Raw genomic sequence first — 13,107 nt, forward strand, 5'->3', positions numbered from 1 at the left:
TAATGTAGGTGTATTCACGTTACGATAAGTCGTACGATAAATCGTATAAGTATGAAATTAGTAACGTGTATCATGTTGTCGTACTTACGAAGTATGAAAAATAATCAGCTGTTCTTCTGAGGTCACCTTCTATAGATTAGCCTTGGCACAGCTGATTAATGTTGTATAGATGTTTGAGCTGTCAAATTATCGTGTGTTTGTTGCGGCAAATGCTACATCAAACTTAACTTACATCAAAGTAACAAAAACAACAGACAAACTTTGACAGATTAAACCACATAAACAAAAACAAATTCCAAGTGGTTTTTGTAAATGTTGTACTTGTTGTAGAATCAACACCACCTTGTATATAAATTCGCCTTGGTAGTCAACCTTACACTCGAGGCGAATTTATATATTAATTCGACTTAAAATGTGATGTATTACTATTGTTTGTATACATATTCATATTTCATATTCAATTTTTGATATTTCATATAAAGTAGCCCAATAAAGTCTACATACAGGAATTCAAATTAAATTTCTTTCGTTGAAAGCTGTATATTTGTAAGTTAAAAGTAATGAAATATATTTGTTAAAAAAATAAATTCACACTAAAAAAAATTAAAACAACATCACTTAAGTCGGGTTTAGCAACATTTCCTATCACGTCCAAAATTTCACCGTTATTAGAATTTTCGATTCTGAGTCAAACAACGAAATTTTTTTTGGGTTTTTTGGGCTTTAATGTTCAAAATATTATGAAACTTAATAGCCCCGCCCACCCAAAAGTAGGCGTGACCGAGAATAAATTTTTCGTTTTTCGGGTTCTGGAATTTGCAGTTGGTTGCTTAAATTTTTAAAAAGCGTTCTTCTAATATCACTTTCCATTGCAAAAGCTATTTTGCAAAGTGTATGTAGTATGTTTAGTGCATCAGCTGTATTTTACTATTTCATAACATTGATCTTTCATATACCACAATTTATATTATCTTCAATCAGTGATGTTAACTAGGAGAAGATTTTAGAGTACAATTTTTATACAATGAATGAATGAATTACAAAATTTATCACAGCTAATATATTTAAAATGTTTTGAGTATTAATGAAACTGGACAATTCAGCAATTTTGATTTAAGAAAATTGGGAAGCCAACCTTGAAAAGTTGCTATGTTGGCTATGTTCGATCAACGTTATCGCTAAGCTACCGTTACCTATGTAACTACAGTATAGAAAATTTAAAATGTAGTCACTCACTTAAGTCACCTTAGCTTTAATTGTATGTATCATTAAGTCGGATAGAAATTACCGTTACATCTAAGCTCCCCTTAGCGAAATAACAGCAAATACCGTTACCGCTAAGTTATCATTACCGAAATAAGCTAAAACGATGTACCTTTTAAATGTTTTGAAACGGTAAGACCCCTTTCACACTAGGCAATTTAGTTGCGCAAGTCTCTTGTGTTTGTAGATGCCAGAGGTAAGTAATGTCGGGTAAAGGAGAAGAATATTTAGCATTATGTTTTGTTGTTGGGGAAGAGACTTGCGCAAAACTACATTGCCTAGTGTAAAAGTGGTCTAACCAACTTGAAAAATTGTATGGGAAAACAAAAAGACCCGTTCTAACAGCAGTAAATATACTAAAATGACAACACTAAACAAATCGCTAAAATTCCCGAAAATCGTTAAATTATCATCACTGGCAAGTGCCAAATAATAAACAATAATATTTTTTTTCAGCCACTGATGGAATTTCACCAGTAGCCGCAAACGGAAACAAAAGTCATACATTTATTTAAAAAATAATTATAGTTATTTACAGAGTGTAGAAGATAATTATAGAAAATATTGAAAAACAAATAAAGTGGAAAATGTCAGCTTTAATAGAAGAATCTAATCGATTATTACCACGAATCGTACTAATCGCATGTGGATCATTTAGTCCACCAACACCAATGCATTTTCGAATGTTTGGTGAGTAACAATAACTTTTATGAATGAAAAAAAGTCTTGTAGAACTGAAACATTTTCTTTACGTTTCTGCCAAAAATAGAAATTGCCAAAGATCATTTTGAAATGCAGGGTACCCACAAGGTAATTGGTGGCATTGTCTCGCCAACACATGATGCATATGGCAAAAAAGGTTTGGCACCGGGTAAACATCGTTGTTCTATGGTAAAATTGGCATTGCAAACTTCGCCATGGATACGATTATCAGAATGGGAGACGCAACAGGACGGCTGGTCACGCACCCAATCTGTGCTACAGTACCATCAAAATTTTATGAATAACTATATAAATTCACCGGATTTGGACAATATGAATGGCGGAGATAATGTAATACCCAGCTGGTTGCCAACCAGTCTCAGGGAACGTCGTGATCCAGTACAATTGAAACTGTTATGTGGTGCTGATTTATTAGAATCATTTGCTGTGCCTGGCTTGTGGGCGGAAGAAGATGTAAGTTTATTATACCTAGAGTTTAAACCGAAGTATTTCAAAACCGCGGTTTCGGTTTTAAAAAATTGAAAACCGATCGGTTTCGGTTTATTTCGGTTTTGTGATAATTTATTAAATATTTAGTGTTATAGAAACACAATCAGTGGATAATATAGGAAATGCTATAAAAATTAACCACCATATGCATAAACAGTTTATAAATTTATCAAAGAGGATAAAGAAAAAAAGTTAATTTGTTATTTTAATGATATTTTTTAATATATTAGCTTATATATGTACATTAAAGTTGGCTAATATACATCTCAGTAAAGAAATAATCAAGAATAGGGAGATCAATGGTATTATGATACCAAAAAAAAAGAACTAAAGCAAACTAAGGAGTACTTTTTCGTTATTCAAAATTATACTTTTTGGTTTTTTTTTATAATATTAAATCTAGAATCAGGAAATTACTTTGAAATTTCAAAAATGACGGGGATTCAAGTGTGGTAAATTTATACCCCCATAGTGGGGAGTTGCTGATGTTTGTACCTTGCTATAATATTATCCCAATATACAAAAATTTACAAATCTGCTTAGGATCATTTGTCAGTCGACTTAGCCATGCTCGTCCGTCTGTCTATGTAAACTTTGTAATCGAACTAGAGGTTGAACCACCAAATTGTATAACAATCAGTCCATTATTAGTCATAGCTTCCATAATAGGACCAGTTCCAAATAAAATTCAACACATATAAGTTTCATATATCGAGGGTGTTTATATTCAAAGAGAGCAAAAAAACTGATTTTTAGTTAACTCCAGTAGTAATAACTATAATTTATTTTACAATAGGTTCATTTCATTTACTTTCCCAGTTAATACTTGCAACTAGAGAATGAAATCAAAATTTACAAAATTACTCTCTTAAATTCTCAAAAATAGTAAAAAGTAAATTAACGCTTTTCCAGTAACAATTGTTTTATACACACAATTTTCTTATTTTATTCCTTTTAATACTCACATTTTCTTCAATTTCATTGAAAATTCTTTTTTTTTACATTTTTTCACCACAAAAATAAAATTGTAAATAAATAAACAATAACTATATATTCAAAATCCTCTATCTTAAAACACACAACTTTTCAGAAGAGCCAAAAAACTGTTCTTTTCGCATATTACTTGAGTTATTAAAATTCGGTATTCTACAATATTTCTTTAAAGCAACTACTGAATCTCACATTGGTTTTTAAAATTTCGCATTATTGGGGAATTTATGAGAGATAGAGGAGTTTTCTTCACAAAATATTCAATGTGTATGTATGAAAATGATAAGATGATTTATCTAATAATACAACATAAGATACAAAATTAACAATAAACAATATTAAACAAAATGTTTTTTTTTGCTTTTTTAATTTTTTTTTGGAGTTTGATTGGTGTAAATTATCGAAATGTAATAGTAGACACTTTTTTAAGCAAACTCCAACTTTAACCATTTATTTTTATGCCATGGACATTTTATTTTCCAAAAACAAAAAGGTAATATATTTTCATGGTAATTCAATTCAGAATCGGCATTCGCTATTTTGATAAAAGATTGAAAAATGTAAAATTCATGTTCATAATGCAAAAATTAGTATGAAATTATTCCAAAAAATTTTTGGAAAATTAATTATTTGAAAAAGTAAAGGGTTTTGCATTCGGAAAAATTTATTATATAAGATAGAGAAATAACAAAAATGCAATAAAACATTAAAAAAAATATTTTTGTTACGAAATTCACACCATAGATGTTTTACTGAGTATTTTACCATCAAAAAGTAATTTTCGATAGAGGGTTTTGATTGAGAGGGTTACGAGTTCAAAATAGAACTTGTAATAGTTTGCAACGAGAGAGCACTCTCTAAAATTTATACGCTCTTGATTTTTTCTCTGGAAAAGCGTTTGAGTTAATGAATTGTTACTAACTAGTAACAACTTTTAATTATTGAACAGAGCTAATGTTATTTAAAAACGACGTCTAAATACTACGCTTATATGTTAGATAGCAGTTTTTACAAGTTGAAGTTTTATCGATTCTAACAATGAAATAAGCAGATATGACTATTTGAACAAAAATAATAATGAGCTTTAATAGCTAATCTGCTTTCTAGAATTTTCCACATAATTTTTTTTTAGAAATCTGTCTACTTGGGCCTTTAAAAAAACTTGCTTACTTTCTGAGGACATACCCCAAAACGTTTCAAATGTAGGTTTTCCAGTGTCGTCATACAATTTTATATTTTATAAAAAACAACTTTTATTATTTTATTATATTTACAAATATTTCTTATGTAGATAGCGCTTTTTTACTAACAAAATAACTTGTGTGTTAGATAGCATAATACAAAATTTTATGAAAAAAAAGCATTGGGAATATTTTTTTTTGTAAGTTAAAAAGACAGATGACAATTTAGTCAGGAAATACGTTGCTATACTTATTTTCGAGAAAATGTTTGATAGCACTATTTGAATACAAACTCTCGATATACAAAAGCCATGGCTCCAAATTGTAAAAGAGGCCCCACTTTCGATAATCATTTTAACAAGCACAGATTAAAAATGTTGGTTTCCAATTAAAATTCAATACAAATAATTTTATACATATATATAGAAGATTTTATGACAATCGATTCATAATTAGTCATAGCTCTCATATAAATTTAAAAATACTATTTATACTGTATATATACATACTCGGTGTAGGGTACTATACTATACTTTCTTACTTGTTTTTTTATGATTTGCTTAATATACTGTTTTATTTAGATTGAAGACATTATTTCCAATCATGGCTTGGTAGTCATTTCACGCAGTGGCTCAAATCCAGAAAAATTTATATTCGATTCAGATACTTTAACTAAATATCAAGTAAGTCTGAATATATTAATTGTAAAAATAATTAAACTTAAAAGTCTTTATTTTTATTCAATAATTTAGCGTAATATAACATTGGTTACCAATTGGGTGTCGAATGAAGTCAGTTCGACTATGATACGTCGTCTGATAAGTCGTGGTCAATCTTGCAAATACCTTATAGATGACATGGTTTTGGAATATATAAAACAATTTGGATTATACCAGTCAAACACGTAAGTGGATATTATCTTTTATTTTTGGTAACATTAACATTTTTCATTTAAATAAATCCTTTATAAAAACCCATTTAAACAAAACACAACGCAGTCATCAAAAGCATTTCATTTGTACAATATTCATTTGTTGATTAAACATTTCAAATCAAACGTACGTACACTGAACATTTTATCAAATTATAACAAACAAAATCTTTATTACAGTGCATCATTAATTTGCTGTTGTAATTCTTCTTACTAATTTCTGTTAAGCTTTAAATAATCTTTATTATTGTTTGTGTGTCTTTATTTATTTTTTGTCTGCTTTTTTCCCCATTTATTTACAATATTTTAATTTTATTTTTAATATTTTATAAACACTATAAAGCAATTCTAGCTGACCTCCTCCCTCTAACACCTTAAAATGCACTTCAACTACTACCATAACAACTGATAGCAACACCAGCACCACCACAACAACAACTATTACTACTACTGCTACCAATAATAGTGGTAGTGTTAAAATAAACTCAGATAATAAGAATCAAAATTTAAACATCGATTTATTATTGTCTTCTTCAACCTCTTCCAATACTTCTGTATCAGCACCTGAACACAATAATTTAACACATGTTACCTGGAAATTATATATGGAGTGTGAGTTAATTAACTAAAATCAAAATTTAACCAAAAAAAAAAAATACAAAAAGAAACCAAAAAAGATCAAACTAATTGTTAAAATAATATTATTGTGATATTTTCATTTATTTTAGTTTCAATTATATGTTGTTATTTAAAAAAAGGTTTGTTTTTTTTTAATTTGTTCAGTGTACGTTTATTTGAAAATTTTTATTTAACGGCTGCTTTTTACAATTTTGCACTACGCCTTAAAGTATGCTGTATTATTTTAAACGTTTATTTTACATCTATTCATTCACATAAGCATGTTGCTTAACAAGTGCTGACATCAGCTAAACCATTTTTTATATGCAGTTTTTCGTAGCTAGATTTGGACGGGTCTTTCAACCAAACATTCCCATAAGAAATACACAGGCGTGAGCAGATGAGCCGCTCATATTGAGCGGCTGATGTTGCCAGATTGATAGCATTTTATTATCTCTAGTTTTTTGTCGTTGTTAACTCCACTTCTGTTGAATTCAGGCCAGAAGAAGTTGGCAATCATCGACATATAGCGCTCGCAGTTAACGGTGAGACGGTACTCAAAGAAATATGGACGGATGACGCCGCCAGCCCAAAATCCACACCAAATAGTGATTTTGTTAGGGTGCATTGGACGGTCTTGGATCGCATCTGGATTGGTATAGTCCCAAATTCGACAATTTTGTTTGTTGATGTGCCCATTCGTCACATTGCTCCATGAATTTTGTTTGTAATAATCCCAGAATCAAGTTTGGTTACCGCTAAGCCACCGTTACCCTTATTTTATAAATTTTTAATTAACATAAAGTTTTGTTTTCCATAATTGAGTTTATTGACATCGACAGAACTTAAAATTAATATGTATGTTTGTAAACAATACAATCTTTATCAACTTATTTAAAATGTTTCACTGTAAGTACGTGAAAATGACATATCAAAACGCCGATACACGTAAACTTAATATCGGGTTGTAGAATCCAATCTTATTCAAAGCTTATTACTTTGACCTTTGGAAACATATGACACTGAATTTATATGTCGAAGCTCACTATCTTTACATTTCGTCCATTAATGTATTTACTTTTGACAGTAAAGTTAGTGTAATCGTAAAAAACCAAATAAATAATAAAAAATCAATAGTTCTAGAACGACTATGCTAGTGACCTTAGTTCTGTAAAATCAATTCTTCACATTTTTTTGTAAGTTATCTAACAAAACTCAATTTAAATCCTCTTCAAACGAAATTGATTTTATCTCAGATGAGGAGCTCGAACAAAATGAAAATATTTCGATTGCTCAAAGGATAAAAGATATTATTAATAAATGTAAAAAACCCAAATAACGATAACGAAACCAAGTTATAATGTAGATTTGCAACTTGCAAAAGAAATAGATCACTATTTCTGAAGGAACAAGAGGAAAATACTTGCAGATTTGTTATAAGTATTTGCAAACGGTTTTGCCAATATGAAAGATGTTTTTCGGCAGCAGCATATGTCGGAAACAAAATTCGTTCCAGAATGGCAGACGAAACCATAGATGCAATAGTATGATTTTTAGTGTCTAATAAAAATTAATTGTTAAATAAAAAATTTACTTTCTATTGTAAAGACATAATTATGTACGTTTCTTTCTTATAATTTTCGGGATTTTAGATTTCCCGGGTCGGGATTTCGGGATTCTTTACCAAATCCCGATCCCCGGGATTTTCAAAAATCAGTCCCGATTAGCATCTCTAGTCTAGACCGACCTATTATCTTTCGATACTCAATTATATCAGCAGCATATAAAGGGTCTTTCTTCAAATCAGTCCAGCCGTTTGACTGTAATTAATTATGCCCACATAAATCAAATTTACCAAAGTGCAATTTTGTGATTCTTAAAAATTCCATAGAGTTTAATAGGAATTTGTAATCTAGAACTAGTTACACATTGGTTGTAGACTAGTTTTATAAAACACAAACTAATACCGAAAGAACTTCATGAAACTTTAAAAAAACTTTGAATTTTGTTTTGAAAAAAATTAAAAAAATAACAATAATTGAATAAAAATGCGCAATATAGTATGTATGTATGTACGTAATCTAATGAGACATAAAAACAGAAATTGGTTAAAAAAATTTGAAGTTATTAAAAATGTCGCAGGCCATTAACGTGGCTCAGGCCACTAGAACAATAAAAGTGGGAACAAAATTAACAAATTTTGAGAAATCTTAAAATAAAAGCTAATTTTTACTTAAAAATATCCATATTTACTTGTATATGAATTTTTGGTTTAGTAGAATTCCTTTAACCTTTCACAAAAAAAATATTTTTTTTAACTGCAGTTTCAAAACTCCATTTTCAAATTTTTGTTAAACAAATTTCAGAATCTCATTTGGAATTTATTGAGAATATAATAGGGAATAAATTATAAAAATATATCCTATAGTTTTTCCGTACCTGCGATTTAAGTTTCTAAATATACTCTGAAAGTGAATCTTAAATCGTGAAGGTCAAAAGTAAAATTTTTCAATATTTGGAATTTCTAATGGAAAGATAGCGAAATGTTATATATTTTTGGGCCGATTTTGATGAAACTTACGAAAAATATAACATTAAGTCTAGTATTTATAATAACAGCACAAAAATGGAAAAAATTGGCTGAGCTGAATTACGAGTGGACATATGTATGTGTTTAATGCTTGTTTTTCAAAAAACACCCAGTGTTTAAACATGACCGTTCACATATTAATTTATTGTGTTTTTCTTTCTTTGAGAAGTTTTTCTTAATTTATTACATTATAAAGCTTAGTATAAAAGAAATAATTTACAAAATTGTATTTGTTTTATCAATAAGTGCATTATTCGCCAAAGGCAAGCCTTTTTGAATGAAACACAGGTTTTTGCATAAAAATTATTTTATTTTTCAACATAGTCTCCTTTGAGCTTTATGCACTTTGTTCAATGTTTCTTCAATTTTGTGTGGCTTCAATTTTCAATGTCCGATCTGTTGGTCTATTCGTGAATTTTTCAATTGTTTCGGGTGTAGAGACCTCAACTGGGCATCCAGAACGTTCGGCATCATTCATGCTTGTACGGCCAGAACGAAATTCAGGAAATCACTTTTTTTATAATTGAAATTGATGCTGCAGAGTTCTCATAGTATTTATCAAGCTTAGCATTTATTTAAGTGATGAATTTTTTCCGCAGTGCAGACGAAATTCTCTTTTTTCCAATTTCTCCTCAAGTCACGAGGTATGTAGTTTGATATCAATGGCTGTCACAACTAAATAACACAAATTTGAACAAATTTTGACAGGAGTCAACATACAGTTCACAGCAGCAGTGTTGCCGTTTCAGTTAATATCCGGGGAATTAAAAAAGTCGCAGATGTTATTTGAGGACTTCGGAGAGTTGATTTCAACAAACAGACGGACATGGCTTATGTATACTCTTGCCACTCATGATGAAGGGTACACGTATGTATGTCTGAACGTAGCATTATTTTCGAGTAAATAAACCTGGGTCCAATTTCAATGTACAAAATGTGCGATTTGCAGGACATCAATTTGTCAAATATTCGGATCTGTAAATCGCTTGTTTTTGAAATCACTTGATTTACAGAAACAAAAGGTACCTTTTTTTGGTATTTTTATAATATTTGGGTTGAAATCTTTTAGAAAAAATCAATTTCCCAAAATTTTTAAATTTTCAAAAAAGTACCTTTTGTTCTGCGGCTCCTCATATGTATCTGTGAATTGCTTGAACGTTTTTCTTTATTGTGAAACCCTGTTGTTGATAATCGGTTTTTTGGAAAAACGATTTCATGTGTAAACTTGCTTCTTAACTTTTTTCGTTGATATCTCAACTATGTATGGCCCACAAATATTCGAATTTACAAAACTTAATTTTTAGAGTATAAATTTCCTGCAACTAAACACTAATTAGAATAAAATAACTTTAATTTTTTCCTCTCATTACACTAAAACATTCCGTTCATACATTTCAATTCGAAAAACTATTTAAAATCATTACAATATTAGATGTTCTTCAAACTTTTTTAAACATTTTCCCCTCTCTATTGCTAACACATTGTTGGATCATTAGTAAGTATATAACATTATTAACCCGACCCTTAAAACAAGATAAACTCTTTAATATTGCTTACATTAATCAACAACAACAAAATGTTATTATGCAAACATCATCAAATGAGACAACACCTTCAGACGATGACGATGATGTCGAGGATGATGATGCAGAGCATATGGATGAAACAGATTATTCTTTAGTTAAAACCATAATAAATAATAGCAAAAATTTAGATAATCGTAAAACAATGAGTGCTGCAGCCAATGTATTCTGTTGTGGTGATAAAAATGGTGCTGGTGTAATTGGTAAATTGTTGGGACACAATAATAAAAATAAGAAAACTACTACCACTGGGCCCGGCCAGGCAGTGCAAGTGATAACCAATGAATGCGGCATTACAGAAGTTGTATTGAATGATAATGAGGTAAGACTTTTGATCTATTTGATTTAAATCACTACAATTTATTAATTATAATAATTTCTAACAGATGAAATCTAAAAAACTAAAAATGGCTGAAAATGTTTAAGTCCATTAATCATGTATTTTAAACATAAAATCGAAATAACTTATCGAATTCCAAAGATGTCTTAGGTCTGGCTTAAAAAAGGGACTGCAAAGTAATGGCTACAATAAACAATTCGAATATCAATTTTACTATTATTGTGATTGAATTGAAAATACTATATAATAATATATAATTGTATTTAAACATATTTATGCACTTTAATGTGTTTTCAAAGGCGTACAACTGTTTGCTACTATTAATTATTTCAAGTATAAAGTATCAATAAATGTTAAACTAAAATATGCATATAGAAAATAATGTTTTAATTTGTTAACTATTTAATATACACCAGTGAAGATACAGAAATATATTAAACATTGGAATGATTGTGGAGCTTCAGGTTTTTTAAATGGGTACAATTCCAATAGTCAACAGAAATCAGAAATTTCCATCTGGAAACCAATTCTATTAAAAATTATAAACTACAATATGATAATTTATTCCGTTAGAGCTTTTTATAATAAGTTGTTTCAACGATATTGGTCGCAGGAATATGTTTAAACTTATAATCAGACTACAGTTCGTAGTTTAGAGGATAATTCCATAAAATTTAGCCCAAGCTCCAACCATATTTAAGTGGCTTATAATCACCAAGGACCCATCCATATACATGGACAAGTTCCATGTAAGCAGAAATCGCACAGAAATTACTATCGGTGCATAATTGATCATTGTGATCAGAGATTATCTTATTTTTCGTTTGAAACACAGTTTCCTTCTTTATTGGGCTGGAAATAAATCGAGCTGTTGGTCACAACTTGTCTGTGATTTAAGTGATTTAAAAATTTCTTCTACTTGTCCTCATTATCAATCTGCAGATCCTGGATCACACACTTCCGCGAGTCTGGCTGATCGGATGATCACTGAAGATGATCACTGTTTTTCTTTTCGGGGCTGTAAATTCGGTTTTCAGAGATGATAAAATAGTTAAGCCGGTCCAGACAAATGCTTGTGGGTAAGTGGTCTGATCACAAAGAAAATATCGCTTGTCAGAATGTGCATTTAAACAGTCCAAGCCAAGTAATATGAAGGGAAATATCGCAGTTATCTAAAATCCGTGTGGTGGTATCATCATTCAGGATGCGGAATTTGAATTCTTCGTTTTGTTTCGTCACAGGCAGTCCCCCTAGTCTTTCATTAGGCTTGTGTGCCAGCTTGTTACTACATTATATAAGCATTTTGGCCGCAAAGTATTTGTCTCCATATCCAAATAGTGACAAAGACAAATTACACGGTTTGGTGATGCCGAAAGCGATGCAACCGCCTTTGCTTCTAGTGCTATTTTCTAGTAATCGTTGCAACTTTGGAGACTGGCAGTTGATTTCTTTCATAACTTAGTCCGGAACAGTAGCTAAGGCGACTCTAAACCAAACAATATCCCACCAGCCCAGAACCGCCTGCAGCACATTCTGTGCAAAACCATGTTCCGAGATTCAATTCAACTCCGTCATAAATTAGCAGAGTGGAATATGTTGTTCCGAGCAGTTATACTCTTTAGTGATTACATCTTATCAGCTATTTATCTGCTATTATTCCAGGACATTTAACGAAGTCGCTACTCGCTACTTAGCATTTTGATCGCTACTTAACTTTCCTGGTTTCCCTGCGATTAATCTCTGACTTACAGACTGTGTAGTGATTTGTAAGGTTATGCTACTGGTCTATATCATGACCTATAACATAATAAACGATCCCTGTACGATATAACTTTCGATAATTGGGGAACCTCCGTCTTTCTGTTGTCTTAAAAAATGTCAAAATTAACTGAAATCGTAAAATTCTTAACACACATTTTTCATTAAAACTTTTAACTCAAGTAATATTTGATTTTTTTACCTTTGTAAAGTTTGTCAGTTATTATGTTTAATGCAGAGATAGAAAATAACTCGCCTATATACCAAAAAACCCAAATTGTGATTTATATTTTTGTGATAAAAATAAATCACTGAAAATAACAGTTATAAAATTATTTTTATTTAAATGGTTTGGTACGACCTTTATTCTTTTTTGTTGTTTTTTAATGGTTTGGTGAGAGATAAGCAATTCATTTGTTCTTGTTCTTAATAACTGTTACTTTCTCTTTTATTTACATACAATAACATATTGTTAGTAATTTTTAACAAATTATGGAAATAATATGATAAGTATGAAGTAATGAAGTAATGAAGTCTGAGCAACAGAAATGATAATTTTTTTTTAAATTGTTATTAATCTTTCGATAAATTTTATATATTTAAGCTTTGATTTGCATCAAATGCATTTCTGCGATTTATTT

General features: G+C 30.1%; 1 protein-coding gene across 4 annotated transcripts; it reads left to right on the forward strand.

The window, feature by feature from the left end:
- The first annotated feature begins 1,724 nt into the window (after nt 1-1,724).
- Nmnat (nicotinamide mononucleotide adenylyltransferase) lies at nt 1,725-11,090 on the forward strand. Of its 4 annotated transcripts, none has more exons than XM_065515688.1 (6): nt 1,725-1,953; nt 2,033-2,439; nt 5,228-5,329; nt 5,399-5,550; nt 10,282-10,690; nt 10,755-11,090. In XM_065515688.1, the coding sequence occupies exons 1-6, from the start codon at nt 1,851-1,853 to the stop codon at nt 10,791-10,793; spliced, it is 1,212 nt and encodes a 403-aa protein (XP_065371760.1). In that variant the 5' UTR covers nt 1,725-1,850; the 3' UTR covers nt 10,794-11,090. The 4 variants fall into 4 exon arrangements, with proteins under 4 accessions (XP_065371760.1, XP_065371762.1, XP_065371764.1 ...); XM_065515690.1 differs by having other exon boundaries at nt 10,489-10,690; XM_065515692.1 differs by lacking the exon at nt 10,755-11,090 and having other exon boundaries at nt 10,500-10,518.
- Nucleotides 11,091-13,107: the final 2,017 nt, after the last annotated feature.

The sequence above is a fragment of the Calliphora vicina genome, chromosome 1 (genome assembly GCF_958450345.1).
Source record: "Calliphora vicina chromosome 1, idCalVici1.1, whole genome shotgun sequence".
Taxonomy (NCBI): domain Eukaryota; kingdom Metazoa; phylum Arthropoda; class Insecta; order Diptera; family Calliphoridae; genus Calliphora; species Calliphora vicina.